Here is a 25,331-nt window from a genome sequence, read left to right as displayed (position 1 = left end):
GTACCGACGCAGGGCGGCGTTTGTTCGACCCAAAAGGACTTACGGCTCCATCAACCTGAGGATGAAGCAGCTGGCGACTGGAGAGGCGGGAGGAGGCGAGGGCGGGGACGGAGGCGAGGAGTTTTTGGTGGAACATCCAGAGACTCGGAATAACACACAGCCAGGGCCGGGCCTGGACTCCAAATCAGAACCGGGACCGAGCAGGCATCCTCCCAGTGCTGCTTCTTCTTCTTCTTCTTCAGCTGCTGCACATGGAGTCAACTAGCTGTCTTGCCTTCCTCTGAGTGAGCCCTCAGTTGCAAAATGGGGACGCAGAATGGTGCAGGTCCCTCATTTGTGCCGACAGGAGAAGCACATCTTGAGCACAAGGCCTTGGGATGGAGCGACCCAGCTTTAACCCAGCATTTTGGGATGAATCGAGATTATGGGATATTTATTCTAACCAATCATAAGGGATGTATGACTTAACGAGAGAGGGCTCGCTCCAGTAGAAGATGAGAGGTAAGCCTGGTTGTGTATCAAAGATTAGAGCTCTAATATAAATCCTAGTATGTTAATCAGAGACTGAGTTTTACAGTGAAAAGCACATTGTGTCTGACAGAGCTGGAGGTTGGTCTCCACCACAGAAAGTAAGATTTATACTTAACTGAGAAAGTCTGGTGTTGATTCTCAATTAACATTTAAATCCTAATCACAAGATTAACCTTAACACAGACATGAAATATCCGCTGATGGAAAGTGTGATGCTAGCTGTCGCACAAATAAACTGAGGCAACATTTTTGAAAATAATATTTCAGTCTGGTGTCACATTTACACTCAGCGATAAACAGACAATAACAGTATAGAAGATAAAGCATAAAATAATCTAATAACAAACCCATCAGTCTCAGAAACCTGCAGGAAACACAATAAAAAATCAATTTAAACCTGCAGTAAGCAATATTTTTCTTTCATTTCTCATCAGCCTAAAAAAAACCCACAATCAGTCTGTCTCGAATCATAATTTCACTGAACATAAGCGACACATTATTAGGAACAAATGGAGAGTTAATTCATGTTTCTGTCTGCTTGCTTTTTTTCACTGTTGGTCCAGAAAGTGTCGACCACAGCGAGCAACAGTCCTCCAATAAATCTTTAGATTTGTTCCTACTCACTGAAAACTGGACTTTGTGCCTCCTGGTGGTCAAAAATAGCTTCATGCATCTTTAAAATTTGGTATTTTAAGGTATTTTGCCGCTTTAATTCACCAACTGGGACAAACTTTTATTTAAGGAAATGCAGTGAGATGCAGAAGGAGGTGGGAGGGGGGACGACAAGCGAGGTGTTAGCCTGAGAGGTGCAGAAGTGAAATGAGTGACTGTTGAGAGCGTGACACACGTTACCCAGAATGCACTTGCAGCTTTGGCATCAGCAATTCAAGAGCTCTTCTGCACACTCACTTGCTTTGATGTTGATGTTGTTAGTCTGTCATCATTTCCTTCATCTTCTGGATTTTGTGTTTTTTTTTCACTTGTTGGTGGGAAGATTTTGTGACCAGGTGCAAATCGATTCTGTTTTTATCACAGTGGAAACTAGATGAAGGAAAAGATGGACAGGAAAGTCTTCACCAAGCTAAATCAGTTTCTGAGAGATTTACTTGGGATCACATGTTCGAAGTCGACTCTCAGACACCTGGGGGAGACGTGTCATTTTGCAAGTGATGAAACTAGATGAGAAAATCTGTGAAGTGAAGGCGTGAACGTCGGCACCTCACCACTCTCTCACTTCTTTAACATTTCCACTGCTGGTGGCTGAAGGCCGTGAATTACATTTTTTAACACATGAAATGTTGCTTTCCAGCAAATCCAAAATCCAAAATAAATAACAACCACGAAAAACCTCCAAAATATCACGTCACATATCCAGTGTCTCATGCTGCATCGCCCAAAACTGTTGCCTCTTGTTTACTAATCAGCAGTTTCTGCTAGCATCACCTTCCACTGTGTCAGAGTGGATGTTTGTATCATGATGCAAGTAAATATCCACTGACAGCAGCTCCTTCTCCCAAACATGAAAAAACATACGAATGGTCATATTTTATCTGACATTAAAAGCTCCTAAAAGTCACTGCTGTTTTAAGAAAACTTTAATTTCAGCTACAGTGACTTTCTGGTTTCATTAATTGAAAGTTGAAAGGAATCTGAAACTGGACACGTCATAAAATCCACAAAAAAGTTGGTAATAGATTAAAGAATAGAAACTAATTCATTTAAAAAACAAACATCAAGGTGTCTTCTGAGTCTTTTTTCTATCTGACTGCAGCTCTTAATCTGGAGAAGAAGCTGCTTCTGACTGGAATGAACCTTTAATGACACAGCGCCTACTTATTTGTATTATATGTAAACAGATGTTATTTATGTCATGTAAGGATACAATATGCCTTAATGAGTAAACACAGACACTGTAAATTGTGCATACGCAAATATTATTATGCTAATGTATTAAGGTCTGTATTGTGAGCAAATTAGCCAAGGGTAATGTAGCTACACACACACACACACACACACACACACACAAATGTCCTCATAAGTTTGTGGCTCAGTACTTGTGAGGACATCTCCAGTCTAACTTAAGACACACACACACACACACTGACATGCTAATCTAATTAAAGTATGTACCACGTTTTTATTTCACAGTACAAATATACTGTAAATACAACATGTAGACGTGTCGGATGTAGAGGACCAGCTAAAGCTAACGCTCACAAACCAAATACTAAACGCAGGTATGCAACGTTTGGAAAACCTTGTCACAGACAGACCAGTTTCTTTCTGTCAGCAGCTAATTAACCTTTAGCAGCAACTTAATGACTAATTAATGAAAGCAAAAAGAAACACACACAACTCTGTCAGGAGAAACTGAGCAGATGAACAATAGTTAACATTAAAATGAATTTAATAGCAAACGATGAGTAGATGTTTCAGCTGCAACTAACGACTATTTCCATCATTGATTAATAGTTTGTTTGGTTCATAAAATAAAAAAAATGAATAATTGAATATAAAAAAGTTAAAAAAAAATCCCAGAGCCCAACTTGACTTATTTAAACAGCTTGTTTTGTCCGACCAATAGTTCAACTACCAAAGATATTAATTAGTTAATTAGTTAATTAGTTAATAATACATGTATAAATACAATATATACAGAGAAAACCAGCACATATCCACTTTTTAATAACTGGAACCAGTGAATTATTTCAGATTTGTTTTTGCTTTTGCTCAAAAATTCTAGTAATTATGAAAATAGTTTCTGTAAATCAAATAATTGATTAATTGAAATTACTTTATCGGTTAATTCTGTAATGTCAGAAAATAGTGATATCACCTGTTACAATACTTTAAAATTACTACCCACAAGCCACTTAGTGCACTATCCAATATCACAAAGAAATTATTTGTCAAATCAACTAATTGTAGCAGCTGCAGCAGATGAACAGTAGATGAAATTCTACCTGTGAATTATATGATAATTTAGTATTAAGAAGGAACGATTTGCCAATTATTCAGATACTTTGATCCCTGTCTGTCTCTGCTGATGCGTCCTGGAGTAAGAAAACACTTGTCTCTGTATCAGGGTGCCAGTACCAGTGTTGTCATGGTTACAATAATAAAGACGCGTACGACTGTACCGACGGCGACGCACCCACCTTCATCGCCATGGTTACTTATAATAACAGTGATGGCCTGGTTAGGTTCAGGAAAAGATGGTGATTTGGGTTTAAATAAGTATTTGTTGTCATGGTTACAATAATCGAACGGGAATCGAACACCGCTCTCCTGACGTGGACTTTGTCTCTCACGTCACCGACACTTTTCCCTTTGCTCCTTCCATCATCACTACGACCACTCGTCGCCTAGCAACAAAACATAACTATGGGTCATAATCACAGACGACCTGTGGGCCTGATAGTCTCTTAAAAACCTGTGAGTGTGATGTCTGTGCTTTCATCCGGTTGATGGTCTGAGCTGGAATTTTTAGTTTGAGCCCAAAGTTCAACAGTAAAACAAGATGGCGTACGACATGTTGTCATTTTTTTTTAACCCTCTGAGGTCTGAGCGCATTTTCTTGATTTCTTGATTTTTTTAATTCACCCTTTGAAGGTGTCACGGTTTGCCATGGCAGACACTTTTTGTTAGTTTGTTTATATTTTGTCTATTCCTGTTTTATTTTGTAGTTGGTTTCCTTTTGTTTCACAATGTTTTTACTTCCTGTCTCATTCCTGTTTTTCTGTGTGGTGATTGTCTGCCCCGCCCTAATGTGTTTCACCTGTGTTCAATCACCTTTGCCTCCCTCGTGTCTATATAGTCTTTGTGCTCCCCTTTGTCTGTTCATGTTCTGGTTTGTCCTCAGTCTGTTCATGTTCTGTCATGTTGCGGGTAAGGCTGGACCCAAATGCAGCCACACAGGGGAATGAGGTGCAGAAAATCTTTAATAACAGAAGAACCGACTGGTGAACCACAGAAAAGAAAACTGAAGCACAAGGGTTACACAAAGAACTTAAACAGCAGGCCAAAACACGAGGAACCACAGGGGATGACAACAGGAGACATGAACTGGCAACACCACACAGAAAAACAGGAATGAGACAGGAAGTAAAAACATTAAGACACACAAAGAAACCAACTACAAAATAAAACAGGAAGGTGACAAAATCCAAACTAACTAACAAAAAGTGTCTGCCATGGCAAACCATGACAAAAGGATAATAAATGCCTAAAATGAAAAGTGTTGTCTGACCCTCTACTTTAACCAAATTTTAGAGGGTTTGAGTCACATAGACATTTAATTTTAACGACATTTAAACCATATTTCTACGCTGCAAGATATTAACAGAAACATCCATCGACCTCAGAGAGTTAAATCAAGTTTTAAGATGACTTCTATCTAAGGTGATGTAGCTACAACGAGCACGACAGCAGCTTCACTTCATTTTCAAATCAAATTACTAAGTCGAACTGTTCCTGTGATTTCATTATGACTGTGTTTGGAGGAAGAGTTTAACAAAGGCAGGGGAGCGAAGTGAAGCGAGTGAGGGGAGGGGATGAAGACGTGGGAGAGGCAGTAGGATGCAGCAGAGTTGCTGGATGACGTGAGCTGATTCTTGAAGAGAGAGATTTTTCATCTCGAGGGGGAAGACGAGGAGTGACTCTGCACGAAGCTAAACACAGTCAGGTTTCCCCGCTCGCCTCCAGGCGGCCGCCAACGACAGCACAGGAATAAACTGACACGACTGAGTTAACGAAGGCCGAGAGAGACGGACAGTGTGGGTCTGCTTTAACCTGCAGGTCCTCATTAGTGGGGGAAACAGCACAGCAGCAGACACACAACATGATAGAGGGAGCGCTTGTTGTCACTGGTTCGCCTCACAGGTCAGACGCACAGGAAGAAAACGCGTTTGAAAGGGTTTCCAGAGTCGGTTTAGTTTCATGGATCGATAGATTCAGGTCAGGAGGAAACACAAAGTCTGTGGAAAAACTGGATTCTGCCAATTTTAAACATCAGAGTCTGGCTCTTGTGTTGGAGAGCAACATTTAGCCTTTGTTGGCTCCTGTGTGAAGTGAGCTCACCACGCCTCTGTAGCTCGCTCCTCATCTCTGCTCCAGGCTCCAGGCTGCATTAGCTGTGTTCATGTCACATCGTTAAACTGTAATTATGAGCAGCCGAGCGGGAAAAGCTGTGACTCAGAGATATTGGGAATTTAACGTAGTTGAAAAGAACCACTGACATGACAAACTGTTTGAGGACTGTCACCTTTTTCTACCTACTTCAGTTTGTTTATATGTGGTTTCACTTCTACACCATAATCAGCAGGTATAATCGGGTATTTTAAATGCGGGTAAACTCCTTTTTCACTGCCAGCCGAGTTTGCCTGAGAGGACACACGACTACAGGGAACAATGTCATCACATGCAGCTACACGCTTCAATCAATCATTGTATGTTTTTGAAACTTATGTCAGGGCTGCAGCTTCACTCTTTCATCCCGGAGCAGTGCAGCTGCAGTGTTTCTGATCTAAGAGCACCGTGCTGGGCAGGTGACAGGTGTGTTTACAGTGTTTGTGCTCTGAAAGACTGAAAGGGGCGAAAATTAGTGTGTTCCCCCGAGTGTTACAGTGGGGTTAGAGTTAGTGTTTACGTCACTGCTGATCGGAGCCGGAGCCAATAAATACCCACATGAATTAAAGGGATGGTTCACGCAGAACACATAAAAAGATATTTTTTATGTTTTAAAAATTCAACAGCAGCTTTTTTATAGAATTTTTTTTTATTTTCTTTATTTTTTTTTTAAACTACTTCTTTGATAAAAAGTGCATCCAATAAACACTTCTGACAGCTCGGTCTGTGGGTAATTCAGAGTAACTCTAAGACATGATCCTGTTTAATCATATTCCATTCACTTTCATTGTATTGTGAAAAGGCAGACATCTTGGAAATACCTGGGCAAATAAGGCAAAACTATGTCCATAATAATAATGTTATAAAATTATAAAATTTTATCAATAAGAATTGAAGAACCAGGATTTTGCTCTTTTGAATGACACCATTTCCACCTCCTATTGAAGGTGTGTGTTGTCTGTCACTGATCCCAGCACGTCGTCCATATTAATTCCCTTCATCAGACTGAAGGTGAACTGTTCAGCTGGTGAATGTGTAACTGGAACCGGCAAAGACGAGAGAGAGAGAAGAGAGGTGGTTGAGAGGGAGAACAGAGAGTAACACAGAGCATCCATGGATGGATGTTGAAGAGCAGAGGAAGACAGAGGAGGGACACGTGAGTCTGGTGCATCTGAAAAGACTGAAACCGTGTTCCTCTCTTCCTCTGTGACGCGTTTGAATGTCAAGACCGAACACGAGCGGCTCGGCCAAAGACACACAGAGAAAATCAATCTTTATTCTGTCGGCAGCGCGATGACTCCGTTACCATAGAAATAGTCTATTTATATCAAGGATGGTTGGAGGAGCGGTTCTCGGGTGTCACGGAAAGTCCTTGTGAGGACATGACAGAGGAGACACAGTCCGTCTGTGAGGGAATAAAAGAATTTTAGTACAACTCGTCTGTAGGTGGAAGTTTAATTCAACAAGACGGAGCAGTAACAGACATGGAGGATAAAACAGTCAAATAACTTCAGTATGGTAATGCATAAAAACTTAACACATAAATTAGATTTTAGATGTGTCTGAAAACCTCTTGTGGCCACTCAAACAACGAGTGTCCTCTCCAAGAACTAAAACCCCCCTCCCCCTCCTCCACACTGAGTGGCCAGAGGTCAGAGGTCAGCTGCAGCACAGTGTTCCCACAGCTGCTTGCGATTCAGTACTTTACTCAAGGACACTTCAGCAGAGAGCAGGGTTTTGACCCTGAGCTTAAACTCATTAATCACTACACATCCTGCCGCAGCAGAAACAACCCAGCGAAGGTCGTTAGAGCCGAGGAGAACGAGCTCCTGCTGAAAACCTCTAACATCAAATAAAATAAACCACAACACACAGAAAATAGAGAAGAACATCAGTTTGTGCTTAACATCATCAACGTAATCAAACCGACCACTGAACACAGCCAGACCGACGTCCTCCCTCCTCACAGGCGGACGCTTCCCTTTATGTACAGATATAATATGCACAAATGTAACACACAGCAGTAGCATTTTACTCAGAGACTCAATGAATGTACAAAATAAACACCGTAATGCAGGAGGTGGCGCCATCGCAGCAGTGTCACGCAATATCACGATAAATGTGTCGCTCGCACGGTTCACATGGTGTAAACAGTCACATGATTTCAGTGGAAACACACGTGTACAAACATTCCTGTTCTTTTATTTCTTATTCTGTCCTGAACGTACAGAGGTTTATCTAAGATGTATATTTAATAAAGCGATATTTCACACAGGGGGAATATTATAAATTGACTTATTGCCCTTTGAATTTATTAAAGAGTATTTATTATCATCATTACCACCTGCTCATGAGTCGTAGTGACTAAACAAACCTACAGTCACCTTTTAAGAAAAGTGAATATGGAGAAAAGCCTTCAAAATAAAAGCAACAAGACAGTGACAGATGGCCTGGGTTATCCTCCGTTAGCAGCCGACTCTTCATGAATTTAAATGAATAAAAACTATTCTGTCCAGGTGAAATATCGCTTTAAAAACCAGAAGGAAATGATGAATATTAAAGTTTATGAAATGTATGAAACAAATGTATCCTGTGGCCTGAGAAAGACGTCGTGTCTCTGTTTGTGAATCTTTTGAAATCGATATATGACAATGAAAGTAACGTTTAGCACAGAAGAAATAGCATAATGAACACTAAAGGGATATGTCACTTTTATTTGAAAGGTCATTAGTTTTTCTCTAAGCTGGTGGAAATGTTTATGGATGATAGAGTTAATATAAGGAAATCAGTGTGTCTGTAGATATTTGACCTAAATGATATTACTGTAGAAAAGTGACATATCCGTTTAACCTGAGTGAAAACCAGGGTTTGAGACTGTTATAAAGCAGACGGGGGTTTTAATATGATTTGAGCTCTTTTGCTTTTTTTTTGCATTTTTCTCGTCACATTCTGTGATAAACAGGTGATGACTTTTTTTGATCTTTTTAAAGTCGTCCACTTCTTCAAGAATCTTTCTGGTGAAAAGTTGAAAACAATTTTAAATATAAAACAATTTTTTCTGTTGTCAGATCAACTAATCAAAGGAAAACTTTTACACAGTTGATCTGGTTCAGGCGTATTCACATTACAGTGGAAAAACAATGGTCTTGTGCAGTATTTACCGCCCCAGGACTCCTGGTGGCGCTTTATTAAACAGCACTGCAGTTCCTCTAACGACCACTAGAGTCTGGCTCCAACAGTGAGTCAGTCCCCATAGACTCCCATGTTAAAATGTCCAACTTTACAGCAGAAATAAACATGTTTACAGCCTGGTACAAACCATTTAAATTTCATTAAGGCTTAAAGTTATGGAGAATTGAGGGTGTGGCCTATTTGAGTGACAGAGGTGAGTGTGTGTTTGCCCCTCCTCTTTGACCATATTTGGATTAGCTGGGAGTTAGGGGGCGGAGTCAGACACTGTCAAGATGGCGACTGTGGAGCAGCTCACTCTGAGCTTCAAAACCGCTCTTGAGAAACCAGGTTATAACGTCCTCAGTGGACACCTGCATGAATATGATTGGATGTTGGCCACACAGATTGTGAATGAGCCAATCATTGTGAAGCATATCAGCCACAGTGCTCTGCCTGAACTCACTGAGAGATACCGGTGACTGCAGTGCAGCTCAGGTCAAAGTTCAACAAATGTGAACTCTGGGTGAAGAGCTGAAACAAAATGGAGGAGATGCTGTTTTTTTCTGTGACAATGTGAATACGACTTCAGGCAGCACTTTTACTCCCCAACAGAAACGTGGGAGTTTGAAGCTTCTGTATGATGAAACGGGAATGTTCTTTTGTCTAAAGCCATGTTTCAAAGACGACTTTATATGATTTGTACTTTTGGATCAAATATTTGTCAGCGTTACAAAATCAGCAACTGTGAAGAAGAGTGAAGAACAACTCCTGTTTTCATTTTTATTTTATTTCAGTCATTGATGAATCGTCTGTTACATGTATTATCTTGTTCTGTTTTTCCTCCTGATTGAAAGAACAATCAAATTCTAATTGAAATGTCCTCAACTGCACAGAAACCTGGTTTGCCAAATGGTGTGAAGAGCACAGTCACTTGTGTAGAGTGTTTAACTGTAGTTTGTCGTTAAAATGATGTCATCATGATGTCATCATGGGATCCATGTTTCTTTGTGACAATTATTTGTTACCATTTTGCGAATCTATAAAATCACACTCCAGATAAACATTCCTCAAATAAGGATTGAATGTATGGAATATGGAATATTTTAAATGTTCAATAAGTGATCGAACAAATATAAATATATCTGTGTCATCATTTAGAGAAATCTCTTACCTTTGGTCCCCACTCACAGTGAAAGAAAACGCTGCTTTGTGTGCTTCAGGAGGCTGGTGAAGCTGCATGTTGTAAGTGTGTGACGCTGTAAAGGTCTGATGCCTTGTTCCTGTGCATACTGAGAGCTGTATACTGTATGTTAACGACGATGCTGATTTTTAAGTATGATTTTCTTAACGTGACCAATAAAAAAAGTTGTTTTGCTGTTGTTTTTAATGCCGTGTTTTCTCTCTTTAACTTCACATGAACCAAATTTTCTATTTAAACTGATTAACAAGTGAGAAAAACATCTAGATCCGTCCGTCCACCTTAGTAAGACATAAAAACATCATAGTACAGTGAGGCATAAAAACGAGCAGCAAAATCAGGCACAAATTCCTTCTGTATCTAGTGTTGTATTGTTGTCATGACCCTGCCCATTTAGGAGACAGGAAGTGGATACCATTTCATACGACTGGCGCTGCTTATAATGCGTCATCTTTTGTTATAGAGTCTCTTAAAGTCCAGCTGAGGCAGAAGGAAACCTAAGACGCTGAGCTGTGAGGAGAGTTTGTCCTAGTGGCCACTGTTGGTATTGCAGGTACAAAAGGAAAACATGAGCAGTGTCCGTTGGTTTCATGATCTAAAGAGTTTAGCTAGTTTTCCACCTCTGTCGCTTCCCTCCCTCCTCCTCTTAACTAACGAGCTTAGGAGCATCAGCTACCTGTGGTGCCTGCTACTATATTTACCTCTCAGCAGTCCCTGGGACAAATAAAGAGAATTGGAGATGGCTGTTTGTCACCTGCCTGCAGGGAAACAACAGCTTGTTGAGCTGAAAGTAATGAGAAGAGCTATAAATAAATAAGGAAGGCGGAAGACACAGAAAAATAAATGATGGTTGAGGACTGAGATTAATTATTGTTTGATAAAAGAGGAAAGTAACGCTGATATTCACTGACTGAGTGTGTGAGGAAGAAACAAGGAAACAAAATAAAAATGAAAAGAATTGAGGTCAGAGAGAGAGAAAGACAAAGAGATGAAACGATCAGAGAAGGAGGAAGGAGAGAAAAAACAATGACCTGAACTTTGAGGAAAAAAGAGGAGAATATGAGTGAAGACATGAGAGGAAAATCAGAGAATAGAAGGACAAGAGGTGAAGAGAGTGAGAGGACAGAGATAGAAAATGCTGGAGACAAAGATGAGAAAGTGAAAGGTGGAAACAGAATAGAAAAGAGGAGAAAAGAGGAGATGTGAAGAAGGAACTGGGATGGAGGAGAAAAGAAAGATGATTAAACAAAAGTGGAGAAGAGAGGAGTGGAAAAGTGGAGGAAAATAAAAAGAGGGAGAGAAGGAAAATAAAAAGACATGAAGGAAAAGCATGTTAAATACGATTCTACTTTCATCCTTAATTTTTGATGCCACAAACTGTCGGTCTCATCTAAAACCCAGAGGAAATCAAACTGACGTTTCCATGGTTCCACAGGTCAAGAGGTGAGTGGCAAAAAATCAATTAAATCAATTTCTAAAAAAATCTAATTCTAAACACTGATGAGAATTTAAATAAGGTTTGGTGAAAATATGAAATCCAAGATTAAAACAAAAAAATATGATTCTCTGATATGAAATAAACCATTTCAGTAGTCACGATACCCAAACTCAGTGTGACCTCTGACCCCAGAGTATCAACGTCTCATTTTGTTCCACAGAAACAAACAAACAAACAAACAAACAAACAAACAAACAAACAAACAACAACACACCAGAATGTGAAGTCTAAGATTTTTATTTGAGTGTTTTGGCTTCAGGTCATTCATCAACTTCGTTGTTAAATCAAACAAAAGAAAAACCTGTTAATTATCAGATTTCAAGCTTTTTTAATACGTCCACAAAATACAAGAACTTCCAGAAGATTTCCTCCTTTCTGAATAAATTATAACAACAAATGCATTTTAATGTGATGAGGAGAATCTGAACAGACTTAGTCTTTCTTCTGTTGTTTAGGAAGCAGAGGAAGGAGGAGTTTTACTTTGAAGGATGAAGGAGAGACTATAGCTGAATGTATGAGAGTGTGACAAATCGACAGGTCGTACAAACGTTACCTCCCTGCGTCACCATATGTCTCTGTACAAAAAAATTATGTTCAGAAAATGTTCAGATGTCGTTATAAAGGTTTTCCAGTGTGTGGGTGTTTCAATCTGTCTGGCAAGTTTTTTTAACTTCAAAATAAAGTTTTCTTCTAATTTAATGTCAAAAACATCTTTTATTTTGAAGTGAATATCTTCAGTGTGGCTTATATTTGTTTGCTGATGTATGTTTCTTCTACACAAGTTATATACATGAGCTTTACATTAGTTATATGAAATGAACAATTAGAAACCCCCCCCCCCAAAAAAAACAGGAAAAAATAAAAAGGCAAAAATGTTAATTTTTGAGGGTCACTAAACTGGAGCGAGCCCCTCCCTCGAGGAGGACACAGCTGTGAGCAGAGCGGGAAACACGGCTGGTACTACATGAACATGTCGTCATAGCCGGGCGGGGGCATGTGGTCGGGGTCCGGCCTAGGAAACAGAGACACAGTGCTGTTGTTACCGTCACATGTTCATTCATAACTTTATTTCACCGGTTTGTTTCTCAGTGGTGAAGCAGCAGCTGGATGTTTCCACAGAGGCTAAAAAATTTGGTAAAAATGGGACTTTGTAAACATCAGGACACGTCTCCCAGTAGAGACTGGTTCTCGATCATCTCTCCACATGAGACCCTGCAGCTTCATGTCGGCAGCGCTGCAGCTAAACTGGAGATCAGCTGCAGCCCGTGGTCATTATTCCTCAGCCAGAGCCGTCCCATCCTCGTGGACATCATATCTCAGTAACGCCATGACGGCATTTCTTTAAATTTGGTAAAAACGTTCACCTGAACTCAAGGACAAACTCACTAGATTTTGGTGGCTAAAGGTCAAAGGTCAAGGTGACCTCAGAAAACACTTTTAACCATTACTCAAGACTCAAAATTTCACACAAATGGTTCATATTTTCTATGACTCTGGATAAACAGGGATGTGACCTGAAACTAGTCAGAGCGGCGGAGGGATACAACCGAAAGGTGGTAACTCTAGTTTTCTTTTATAATTCATTTTATTTCTGATAAAGTAAAAACAGACAAACTTAAACGTTAACAGAAGAGTAGAAATGTTCCTCCTGAGTATCTGCATCAGTGGATCACAATCTGATCCTTTCTTTACTCAACTCTTCTGTGTTCTGTTTGTGTTCCGGCTTTTGGGATCATATGAGTGAAAATGATTTGGTTGCTCTGGTGATCGACTCTGCTCTGACTCTGGTGTTGGCAACAGAAACAAATCCATCATCTCTCTCTGTCATGAGCAGCTCGGCAGACCAGAATAAAACCTGTTGTCTGGTTTGTCTGTTAATGAAAGAGGGCTGAGGGTTGTTGTAGTGAGTGACAGCTCATCTCATCATTCACCCCCCAGTGGGTGAATGGTTAAGGCACCAGGGGACCTTTATTTCATGTTATACCCCTCCCTCCCTCACTTCCTGTCTCTCTCTGCACTGTCTGTTCAAATTAAGGCAAAAAATTTCCCCCCCAAATAATCTTCAAACCCTCCATGACATCATGTAAATTATTCAGGATAGTCAGTTTCATATTTCTTGTGAAAAATATTTTGTGCCAAATTTAGTAGCTGCAGCTTTTATTTCAAAGCGTCTGATACATATTCAATCAACAAGCTATTACATTTCTTCTTCTTCTTCTTCTGCTGTGTAAATAAACACCGACGAGCCGAAACATGGAGACACACAAACATGAAGCAACGCTGCCTTTCTCACAGCAGCAGCATGTCGGCCTGTGTTGTAGTAGATGGTGAGTGAACAGCTGGTTCTTGGAGTCAGTGTTACAGATCAGACCCAGTATCAAAGGACTCAGGATCAGATCAGGATCAGGATCTAGACCGGGTCAATCAACTTTTCTTCTAAACAGAACTGTGGACTTTATTTTATTCTTCCAGTGTTTAAATGTGCACCAGAGTTTTGTGTCAAACTTCTGCTTTAAGAGGACAGACAGAGTGAGGTCTGTGTGTGTGTGTGTGTGTGTGTGTGTGTGTGTGTGTGTGTGTGTGTCTCTCTCTCTCACCCTGGTCGGTGTCGTCCGACGGGTCCGAACGGGTCGAAGCGAGCTCCCGGGGGAACGGCTCCAGGAGGCAGGATGTCTGGTATCCCGCTGGAGGGGTCAAAACCAGAGCGAGGATACCCCGACCTCAATGGGTCGACTATCATCCCGCCACCGCCACGAGACCTGGAGGGGGGGGGTCAGAGTGAAAGACTGTGTTTTATTATCTGTTTTCCCCACTTATTCTTTCTTTTCCTTTCACTTTCATGACTGATTTATTGTTTTATTTAAGTTGTTTAAACCAGGGAGAAACATGGAAACATATTTGTATTTCTGAGGTCAAATTAAAGCGTTGTTGGCATAAAAACACATAAGGAATAATAACCAGACAAGATGATGATTTTACTGCAGTGAGAACCACCTGACCACCTTCCAACAAAACACCAGATTCATCACATTAAAACATCATTTGTTTATTTAGTGACATGAGAAAGCTGCAGTGCTGTTCCATGAAATGAACTTACTGTGATGAAGTGAAGAAATCTCAGTGTTTGTACATAAATCAGTCAAGACAAGTTTGACCTTCAGGGGTGTAAATCATAATCTAATGCAGGAAGCTCATGTGAGCACGGTAAAAAGCTCAGGCTGATGTACAATGAGTGTAGAGATTAAAGACAGACTCGGGCTGTGCAGCCTGACTGCTCTGGTTTCGATATTTTGGATTTTGGATGTATTCACACTCCTCTGGACAGACGCCAGTAATCCACTGCTGTCGTTTTGTTTGTGTGTGGACCGACTGTTCATCCCCAAATCCCAGATTAGAACAAACCCAGAGCGGCGCTTAAAAATGGATCTGAAAGTGATTTTCATTAAACTGATTTTTTATTATGAAGGAGAGAGACGGACAGACAGACTCACCCAAAGGGATCCAGATCTGCTCCTCCAGCTGCGAACGGAGGAACCATGGGGTCAGGCCTGAAACACACACACACACACACACACACACACACACACACACACACACACACACACACACACACAGGCTGTTACTATTTCAAGCTTCTAAAATGTGAGGATTTGCTTCTTTTCTCTATTTTACATCATTTTTTAAATATCACAGTTCAGGTTCTAATCAAAAATGTGAAACGTTTTTCTGCTTCCAGCTTCTTGAACGTGATGCAGTGACCTGAAATCCACATGCACATCACAAAGGTTCAGTTTATTACAAATATAATCCTAAACCTCCACATTACGCTTTACTTATCCCGTCTTAATCCATTTATCCTGTTAGAGACTCTAATTATTCACAGTGAATCAGGCGTGTGTGTGTGTGTCTTTGTGTGTGTGTGTGTGTGTGTCTGTGTGTGTGTGTGTGTGTGTGCGTGTGTGTGTGTGTGTGTGTGTGTGTGTCTGTGTGTGTGTGTGTGTGTGTGCGTGTGTGTGTGTGTGTGTGTGTGTGTGTCTGTGTGTGTGTGTGTGTGTGTGCGTGTGTGTGTGTGTGTGTGTGTGTGTGTGTCTTTGTCTGAACCATCCCTGACTCATTCATCTTAACTTCATGTGTTCTGGATTCTTCCTGTCGTTTGTCCCTCTCCATCTTTCCCTCTCTCTCTCTTCATCTCTTCATCTCCTCCTCCTCCTCTCTGCAGCCCTGACTCAGTTTTTGCTTTCTCATTCATCATCCTCGTCTCCTCGTATCTCTTAAAGCTCCCACTCTGTTTTTCTTATTTTCTCTCTTCTCTCAGATTTTACTTTCTTCCCATCTGTCATTGTTTTGATCTCATCCTTATCTCCCTCCTCTCTCGCCCCCCCTCTCTCTGCGTCTCTCTGGGGACGAGGAGGCGACAGCAGCGAGGTCGATAAAGTGCTGACATCACCTCGCATCTCATCTGATCGGGTCACAGCTAAGGGAGGGGGGAGGAGGGAGAGAGAGGCAGAGATTGAATCTGTCCTGAAGCTCGCTCGCTCTCTCTCTCTCTGTGTGACATTTCAGTTCAAGCCTCCTCTGTAACTCTCTCTGCTGTAAATATTGAATAGAGGATACTGCAGAGCCACATCCCACTGTCACCACACACACACACACACACACACACACACACACACAGACACGCTCTGCCCTCATTTGCTCTCTGCTGCTGTAGTCGACAACAGCTTCTCTGTCTAGACTTTGAAAGGCACAAACTCAGCACGTCCATAAGTGAGTGAGAGAGAGAGAGAGAGAGAGAGAGAGAGAGAGAGAGAGAGAGAGAGAGTGTGTGTGTGTGTGTGTGTGTGTGTGTGTGTTCGTACATTTATTTTTGCGAGCACCAGTTTGACTTACAGACTTTACGGAGTGAGGACATTCTGTCAGTTTGGTGGTTAGGACTTGGTTTAGATTAGACCAAGTACATTATGTCCTCCCAACTGTGGAAGACCAACACTGTGTGTGTGTGTGTGTGTGTGTGTGTGTGTGTGTGTGAGAGAGAGACCATGCTGGAGCGGCTTTGAGGACAAGTCTCCGTCTGTCCTCGAGTGATCCAGCCAAAGCTCAGACTTAAACCGCACAGAACATCTGGAGAGAGCTGGAGACGGCAGCTCACAGCTGAGAGGATCCGACAGGAAGGACGGGGATAAAATCCAGGTGAGTCAAACTTCTAGAGACTCACTGAAGAAAACCGGAGGGTTTAACTGCTGCTAAAGAAGCTTCTACAAAGAACAAGGCTCTGAATACTTAAACGCTCTAATGCTGTGAATGCTTTTTATTTTTAATAAATTTGGAAAAACTGTGTCATTATGGGTAATTCATTGTAGACTGATGAGTAAAATGTTATTTTATCCATTTAAAATGAAACCTACAACAATAAAGTCTTTATTGCCCTTTGTAACTTTGTAGAGTTTTTCTGTTTCTCTGTGACATTCAAAGGGAGAATCCACCCAAATATTTAATTAAGTCTTGTCTGAATTTCATTATAATTTGTTCAATCAAGCGTAGGACTGCAACCAGCAACAGGCTCAGAGCTTAAATACAGCATTTTATCAAAGTCCAGAAGGTGAGCTGTCACATGTCAGGAACTGGACCGCTTCAGGAGAGAGAGAAGTTTCAACTATCGCTGCCAAACTCCCAAAAATAAAAAGATTAGGCCTGTTTCTAGTTTCATAAGCAGCTGTTTTATAACTAACTTGTCACTGTGTGGAAACATCGCCATGAGAGGGCGTTAATCAGCACATCAAACCATCTAAATCACTTAGTTATACAAGGACTCGTTTTTAAACGTTTAAACCTTTTTTTTTTTTTTTTTAACTAAATTTCAGTTAATCAGTGTTAATGAAATAATTCAATCAAAAGGTGGAAACCAGAAGATCTCATGTACATCTGCATGACTGACATAAAAGCTTTTTTTAGACTGTAATAAAAACTGTAGCTTCATGTGATGAAGAAGTAAACAGGCAGCAGAGGATTCAAATGAATCCCATCAGTTCATTCTGAATTACAGAACCTGGAAGTTCCTAAATTCAGACACTTTGGTTTCCACACTTAACATTTTGTCTTTTATTTGTTCCAAACAAATTGGACGATATTGATAAATCAAATATAAATTTTGGACAGAATGCCTCCATATAAATAGTGACTACCGTTGCTTTAGGAAAACCTTGTGAATATTTTCTATGTGGAGGAAAGTTTGGAGTATTACACGTGTGGCATGAAGACTGGGACAGTTCATATGAACAGTGCGTGTCCCAGCTTCCTGTCGTTACCAACCAGTGTGGCTGCGTTCCCTGGCGAGGATGTCTGCTGGGCATGCGGAGGGGGTCGCTGTCCTCTCTTCTTCTTCTCTGCTCCTCCTCCTCTTCCTCCCTCCGCCTCGTCTTCTCTGCCCTCTGCCCCGTCGGTCTGTCCTGGGGGGGCAGCAGCTGAGTCTTCACCTTCTCTGACAAACTGTCTGCATCTTTGAACACACTGGAGAAAAACAGTGTAATATATCAAAATAAAAGTTGGCATCTTTTACTGTCTTGTTTTATAAAGTTTTGTACAAGTGTTCTGTGCATTCTGACAGTTTGTGATGGAGCATCTTTTTATGGAAACATTAACTAAAAACGCTCTATAAATTAAAATAGAATCACCACCTCATGGTTCTATCCCTCCGCCAAGTTACAGGAAATATAGTCACAATCTCTCCTGCCTGTGTTAGTATTGAATAATGACCAGAAGTGTTTTTGCAGAACATTGATGTCACAGTGAAGCTGACCTTTGACCTTTGGGACATAAAGCATCATCACTTCATCATTTTTTCCCCTTATAGACTTTTAAGTTAAATTGTTTCATAATTAGCGAGTGGATTCGTGAGTTATGACCAAAAACATGTTTTGTGAGGTTGCAGTGACTTTGACCTTTGACCATCAAATTCTAATCAGTTCATCCTTGAATTCAAGTGAATGTCTGTGCTGAATTTGATAGATAGATAAAATATTCTCCATATAGTGTACAACTGATATTGGCTTTGTTCTGCTCCTACAACACTGACTACAGATAAGTACCTCACACAACCCCACATCACATAACCTGAACTATCACTTTAACAGAGCTCAGGCAGCATGAACCAACCTGATCCCTGTTGATCATCAGGACATTTAATGGAGGATTCTCTCTTTATTTTTTTCCTGTGGCTGTTGAAACGATTCCCTGAACCATAATGTAGAAACAGAGAGTCACACACCAACCTGTCGAATGTGCGCAGCTGCTCGGTGTTCACGTGATCGCTGATGTTCACCGTCAGGTCTGACACCTGCTGCGTGCTGGAGTTCTTCGTACACACACATGACAGAAACAGAACAAGCAGAAGATCAATGACCTCTTATACATGTGTTTATCAAAGTTTAGACATGAGATAAAATCTGAAATCTGATTCCAACACACCAGGTCAATAACAAAGTGATCAGACGATAATATTTAAGATCAGCTGAAGACCTGAGAATCTTGTTTATGCTGCCCTCCGGTGGTCAGTACAAGTTCTCACCTTGATGCAGTGACAGAAATGTACTCAACCAGAAAAATGTCAAATATACAGGAAACAGATTTATACAGGTAAAGATGAACTCTTCCAAGAAGGGCACCATCATCATGTATAAACACAGTTTTCTAGTTATTTACAGTCCAACAGATGTAGATCTGTCTGCAGGAGATGTGCACTGAATACCTGTGCTGCAGCCTGCTGCTAAGTCAGTGATTTAAAGAGTCTAAGGAGTTTTTCTTTTAGTTTTTATGTCTTCACTCTTCAAACTCTAAAACCAAGACGACTGAACCAGGAATAACATTTAAATTTAATTAAGGTATAGCTTCTTGTTGCCATCTCCTCTTTCCTCTACCATCACACGTTTGTGTTTGTTAAAAAGTAAAATACGTGAGTACGTATGTGTGCAGGTTATCTGAAATTAATTTATTGGCTCATTTATCCATCTTAAGATACTTTTTGTTTAACATTTTAAGGTTTCCCCTTTTTTAGATTATAACTAAATTTGATGTATTGTTGATATAGAGCCTGGATGTGGTGTCCATTTTTAATTAAGTACATTTATTGAATACTGTCACAGTCACCACATCAAACACACTCCACGTCTGCCTGTTGGTTAGTGTTTGGTTCAGAGCAGAAGAACAGATAAACAGATCAGCATAGCGAGTACAAAGTAAAGAAATCCTCAAAATAAGCAAATATCCACACCTGCAGAGGCGAGATAAACATTATCAGTCATTATCAGTGGCAAATTAATTAACACTTACTCTTATTAGCAGCAACTGAAAATGTGAAATATTAAGACAGGAATAAATGCAACACTATCTAAACAGACCACTGTGTTCTTATTTAAAATACTACATTAAATCAGGAGGGATAATAAACTAAACATACTAAACACTGATCATATAACATACAATTATTAATGAAAAGCTTTGGTATTTACAAAGAAACAGCTTCTTAAAACTCCAGAGGTCTGTGAATGTTCATATCAGGGAATCTAGGAGCCTTTTCCATAGTAACCCACCACGAGAGTATCATTTATGGATGTGTATGTGTGTGGCTCCTGATAAATGATTATTGGCGTCCACCGTCTGTTGCTGTGACTGGAGCATTTCTCACCTGTTTTGTCACAATATTCAGTAACTGAAGGCGGCTGTCTCTCTGCAGTGTGCACAGTGTCTAAACCAGTATCAACCAGTACTTTTAAAAGCTCATCTGAAAGTTGGTGGTGTTCACATTAGACACATTTGAATGAAGAGATTTCACTAAGTGTGTCAGCTGTGCTCACCATCAGGTTGAAGATCAACGTGGAGTCGACAGAGATGGCTTTGAGCAACAACTGTGTGTCACTGTCGCTGGGTTTATATCGCAGACTGTACAACTCCTTGTTGCTGCTCCAGTCTGCGGGCAGCAGCTCGGACTTCTTATCACTGCTGAGGGGCTGGAGGTTTGAATGAGACGAAGAGACAAACAAACAAACAATAAAATAAACAGATTTAAAAATAGAGGGCAGTGATGGTGAATAATAGTGTCTGTGACTTAACCTATATTAGTATGACTCGGTAAGCTAGCTAAAGATGACATGACAGTTTTTAGAGCTCGTCGTAATATCTCCATTTTAAAACAAACGCTGGTTTATTCTGCTTCAAACAGAAATCGTTTAAACGATGCTAAAACACGTTTGTCAAACTGCCACAGTTCGGTAGAGAAGGACGGTTACATACAACGGCTCACATATGAAGCTAACGCTAATCTAACACGACGGCAAGTTAGCTAGTGCAGAACTCCGTTGTAAAAACAGACAATTTAATGTCTTTCTTAACAGCACAGGTCGATAACTCGTTTAAAAACAAACCAAAATTATTTAAATGTGTTGATAAGAGCTATTATTCAATTCGGTATATAACAATTTCACAAAAAAACTGTAATTTCGATGAAAGTGTAGTTCGGTTTCTCCAAACTCCATGACCCTCTTCATAAGAAGTCTGTCATACGACGAGCGGTTGAAACCAATGAACCGTGAATCATTAACATAGGAATTTAATCCAAAATAAATATTCTACTGTAATGTTAACCAATGATTAATGCAACATTAAACTGCTGGATTTTGATCAGAGTTTGGTGTGACGTTGTTTCTTTCAACACATCACATCAGGTGTAGCTTAATGTACGTTAGATTGTTCTCACCACGTCTCCGGACCCGACACACCTGAATCCGTTCTTTATCATTTCCCAGTGAACGAAACACACCACGGCGTCCTGTGGACAGCTGATGCTGCCCGCGACACAGGTGTATAACACCTCTAAACCTGCCATGTCTGTTCTGTCTACCAGCTACAACAACATCAGTTCAGTTTCTACCGGAGAAGTGAAAACGAAAGTGTCAACGGATTAACGGCAACAAGCAACGGTTACCACTTCCTGTCTACGCTTTTCAGTGTAAAAGCACAGCAACGACAGCTGCCAACCAAATGTAAAAACAAACATTCTGAGCATTCATAAATGATTTATTAACCATTAACTAAGTAGTTAATTAAAGCCTAGGAAGGCCTTGAACGTGGCGCTTTATCAGAGCTATAAATCTTGAGAGTACTAAAGGTAATAATGGACCTTAACTCTTGTAACAGTAAATAAAGTTTTAATGAGGTTTAGAAAAAAACATTTAGGAAAATGGGAAAGGTTTATTGAAGTAAAAGACTGGTTGTAATTGTGTCAACAAAAAAAAAAAAGTAATGCAGAATGTGATTTTTTTTCCTTTGTTTTGTTTCGGTTTCTTATATATTTATTCTTTAATATCTTATTTAGGTTGTGAAAGCCTGATTGTCAACGTAATGTTATGTGTTTGTGTTTATTATTTGGTTTGTTTAGTGTGACTTAGTGTGTTAAGTTTGATCTGTGTTTATTGTTTTGTCTTCTGGTTATTTATGTCATGTTTTTGTTCAATTAAAAAAAAAAGTTTTAATGAGGTTTGACTCCTTTTTATTTGGTTATTGTTCTTTGTATGATTATCATCGGTTTTTTTTTTTAATCTGTATGCTGTAAACTGGTTGAATAATACAAGACAAATTCCAGAAAAACATTCTGATAATAAAGTGAAATCAAATCAAATTAAACGCTGTCCATGTCTACGCTTCATAATGGCTCTAATTACTCTGACTCCTAAATATCCCAGTTGTTGAAAAAACACAAGAATTAATTGTAATCTGAGTGAATTTTGTTTTAATAAAACAAAGGTATCCCTAGCGGAAAACAGTGTTTACTGTTGTCTAACTTTACAGAGCTTAATTGTGTTTTGATCCAACACATAAAGAGCCCTGGTGAAAACATGGTCAGGTTTTATGGTTCCGCTTTGCAAAAAAAGAAAAAAGAACGAACTAACGAAAAACAAATAATCATTAATACATTAATTGCTTAATTTTTGTCAACTGACTGTACAAGTAGAGCGAGGCATCTAAACATAACAAAAAATAAATGAACAAATAGTTAAAAAGCAACTCCAAAAACAGAGAAAGGAAAAATTAACACAAACTCACAAATCCAAGTTAGAAACTACTAACTGATAAATTAAAAAATTGTTGAAATCAAATCAAAATCAATTATTCTAAATACAACTAATAATAATGATAATAATATCACACCGATTAGTGGTCGTCATTTTATTTGTTTCTTTGTTTTCGTGTGATTCCGTTCGGGTTTGCTTGTGCAATAAAAGACTATATTTCCCATCGTCCCTCTCGCAGGGTGGAGAGGACTTCCTTGTCAAGATGGCGGCTCCTTTGACTCTGCTTCTGCTTGTAGCAGTTACGGTCCGAGCCGCTCTGTTCAGATCCAGTTTAACGGAACTAATTTCGGAGAGGGTGGAGGTGGTGTCACCGTTGACCGCCTGGAAGAGAGGTAAGCGGGGGTTCGGCAGCTTTTTGGGCCCTTTTTTTTGTCGCTGAGACGCTGCTCCGGTTGCCTCCTCGCCTCGGCGCTGTCACCCGGTAATTGAATGAAGTCAGTAACGTCAAACCGGTTTAGCTACAAAAATTTGAATCTGCGGTTAAAAAAGATCGTTAAAGATTTAATAGAGAAGGTTGGTGAAGTTATTTTTTCCGTCGTTGTTTCTAATGGAGGTTTCTTCACTGTGTTTGGATTCTCTGGTTCAAAGATGTTGATGCATCAACCGGCGTCACCGGGGTCTGTACCGGGCTGAGATGAGAGGCTGGTTCCCCCCTTACTTTAACCCGACCACAACCTCACTCTTAACCGCAACCAGTCAACTGCCCAGTAGCCCCGGGTTTACTCCATATTATCTGGGTCACAACTAGGGGCGTAGCACACAAATCTGCCCCCCGGTGCACAGGCAGTGTATGTGATGGCCCCCTCGTCCACTTAATAACTCCTTAAAACACATGTACACTACATACTCCACAAGCATAAGCCCATGCATTTGTAGTAGTTATCATGGCAATCAGTAATAAAGTGTTAAATTAAGTTAAACTGAGCTTGAAGAATATTACAAAACATTTTTTACATGGCAGTTTGTAGGTGTTTATTAACCCCTGAGCATAAGACAAAGATAGGTCATCCTACTCTGATCCCTACACTCAGAAAGGATTTCATGAAAATATAATATCTCATTGGTATAATGTTTTATTCGTAGATTTAAGATGAAATAGTTTCCAAGAAGAGAGGCCCGGTCCGTTGCAACACAGACGCAGCATCGTAAAACTTTAGAAATGATCAATGCGCAGACAGATGAAATAGGCAGAGTGAGTATTCAAACTGAACCCTGCTATCACTCTCAAACTGACGGACTGATCGTGAGAGGGATCGTCAGGTTAGATAAGAACTCAGTCTGAGTTATTGAGGTTTTCTGCTGCTGCTGGGTTATTAGGATTACTTCCAGCAGGAAAACTCAGCTGCGGTGCTTCACTTTGAAGAGAGTCTGTGGCTGTTTGTTGGGGAACACTGAGGTTTTTGTATAAAGGGACAGACGCTCTCTCACATACACATGAGCTACTTGTGTGGATCGCAGTGAAACACCACAGCTCTTCATGAATTGTTCATTAGGCAGCTGCAGCAGGAAGTTGCATCATTAACGCGGAGGCTGTAGCTGCTTGTATTGAGGGAAGGGATGTGTTATGACGACCACAGCTGGATGGTGAAAATGCGTTTGGGTGACATTTTGTTTTGTTTGCAGTGGTTGAAGGTTTGGCTCTGCTCGATTTGGGAGTCTCACCGTACTCTGGAGATGTTTTCCATGAGGTGAGAGGTCAACACACACACACACACACACACACACACACACACACACACAAAGCTGCTTTTAAAGCACTTCATGATCCAGCATACACTCTGTCTCACGTGCTTAAAATCTATGAACCAGTGCAGCTGCTTAGCTTTTAGCTTTTAGCTTTTAGCCACTGCAGCAGTCTGTCTGACGACTGAGAACAGCTGGAGGTGCTGAAATCTTTAAACATACGACCTCTTCAGCCTGGTTCATAGACATTACTCACTTTATGTTATTCACTTATTTTATTGTATCTATGTTGTAAATTCTACACTATTAAATTTTTATTTTATATTTTATTGTTATTGATAATATATTTAAAATATTGATAAATTATTTTAAATATTTGAAAAATATTCTCGACCAATTTTTGTCCAGCTTTTATCTAACCCTATTTGTTATTATTATTATTATTATTATTATTATTATTATAGCTTGTAAAATTTACTGTATTTTATTGACATTTTTATCAGCGTTGTTTTTTTGTTTTTTGTTGTATCAATAACTTGTGAAACACTTTGAGCTGCACTAGCTTGTATGAAAGGAACTATACAAATAAAGTTGATTGATTGATTAATGACATTTATGACCAAGAGGGTAATTTCCACTATGACTGGGGGGGCGGCAAGTTTCCCATTATACACAACCTGTACGTCGTCCACAGCAGCCAACAGTCACACTTACTGTTTTGTTGCTTATAAGTCAAATGTAGAGGAAGTGACAGTGTAAATAGTTTTAGCTAAACATGTTAATTTGACCTGAGCGTGCACCTGATACACAGGTCCAACACAAACACACTAATCTCTCTGATACTCTGTTTTCTCCTCAGACTCCTCTCATCATTTACCTCTTTCACTTTGTGGTGGACTTCGCAGAGGTGACATTCATGGTGAGTGGGACGACAGAAAACATCCGTCTCATGTATTTATAAGAGACACATTGGTCTGAATACTCTTCATATGATCCAGTG

At 40.1% G+C, this 25,331-nt stretch overlaps 2 protein-coding genes across 2 annotated transcripts in view; one reads left to right on the top strand and one right to left on the bottom strand.

Moving 5' to 3' along the window:
* Positions 1 to 11,746: 11,746 nt before the first annotated feature.
* psmf1 (proteasome inhibitor subunit 1) lies at positions 11,747 to 21,473 on the bottom strand. The gene is made up of 7 exons (XM_022748839.1): positions 21,274 to 21,473; positions 20,375 to 20,527; positions 18,794 to 18,876; positions 17,835 to 18,032; positions 15,017 to 15,073; positions 14,123 to 14,284; positions 11,747 to 12,537 (listed from the first exon to the last, which is right to left on the bottom strand). Exons 1-7 carry the CDS (start codon positions 21,400 to 21,402, stop codon positions 12,486 to 12,488), a joined length of 834 nt encoding a protein of 277 aa, XP_022604560.1. The 5' UTR covers positions 21,403 to 21,473; the 3' UTR covers positions 11,747 to 12,485.
* A 1,372-nt stretch (positions 21,474 to 22,845) lies between these two features.
* pigu (phosphatidylinositol glycan anchor biosynthesis class U) overlaps positions 22,846 to 25,331 on the top strand; it is a 10,815-nt gene continuing 8,329 nt past the window's right edge. The window contains exons 1-3 of the mRNA XM_022748866.1: positions 22,846 to 22,980; positions 24,272 to 24,336; positions 25,191 to 25,250. Coding sequence (XP_022604587.1) covers positions 22,851 to 22,980; positions 24,272 to 24,336; positions 25,191 to 25,250 — 255 coding nt within the window. The 5' untranslated portion in view covers positions 22,846 to 22,850. The remainder of the gene's footprint in view (positions 22,981 to 24,271; positions 24,337 to 25,190; positions 25,251 to 25,331) is intronic.

Source organism: Seriola dumerili, unplaced genomic scaffold (genome assembly GCF_002260705.1).
Source record: "Seriola dumerili isolate Sdu_G_001 unplaced genomic scaffold, Sdu_1.0 BDQW01000133.1, whole genome shotgun sequence".
NCBI classification, from domain to species: Eukaryota; Metazoa; Chordata; class Actinopteri; order Carangiformes; family Carangidae; genus Seriola; species Seriola dumerili.
This window is presented reverse-complemented; position numbering and strand designations above follow the sequence as displayed.

What these genes read in the sequence shown, in the direction of transcription:
- psmf1 (XM_022748839.1), bottom strand. Translation starts at nt 21,402, where the DNA reads ATGGCAGGTTTAGAGGTGTTATACACCTGTGTCGCGGGCAGCATCAGC. An exon ending in GTGTCGGGTCCGGAGACGTG is followed by an intron (nt 20,528 to 21,273) that starts GTGAGAACAATC and finishes TCAAACCTCCAG; the next exon opens with CCCCTCAGCAGTGATAAGAA. An exon ending in CAGGGAACGCAGCCACACTG is followed by an intron (nt 15,074 to 17,834) that starts GTTGGTAACGAC and finishes TGTGTGTTTCAG; the next exon opens with GCCTGACCCCATGGTTCCTC.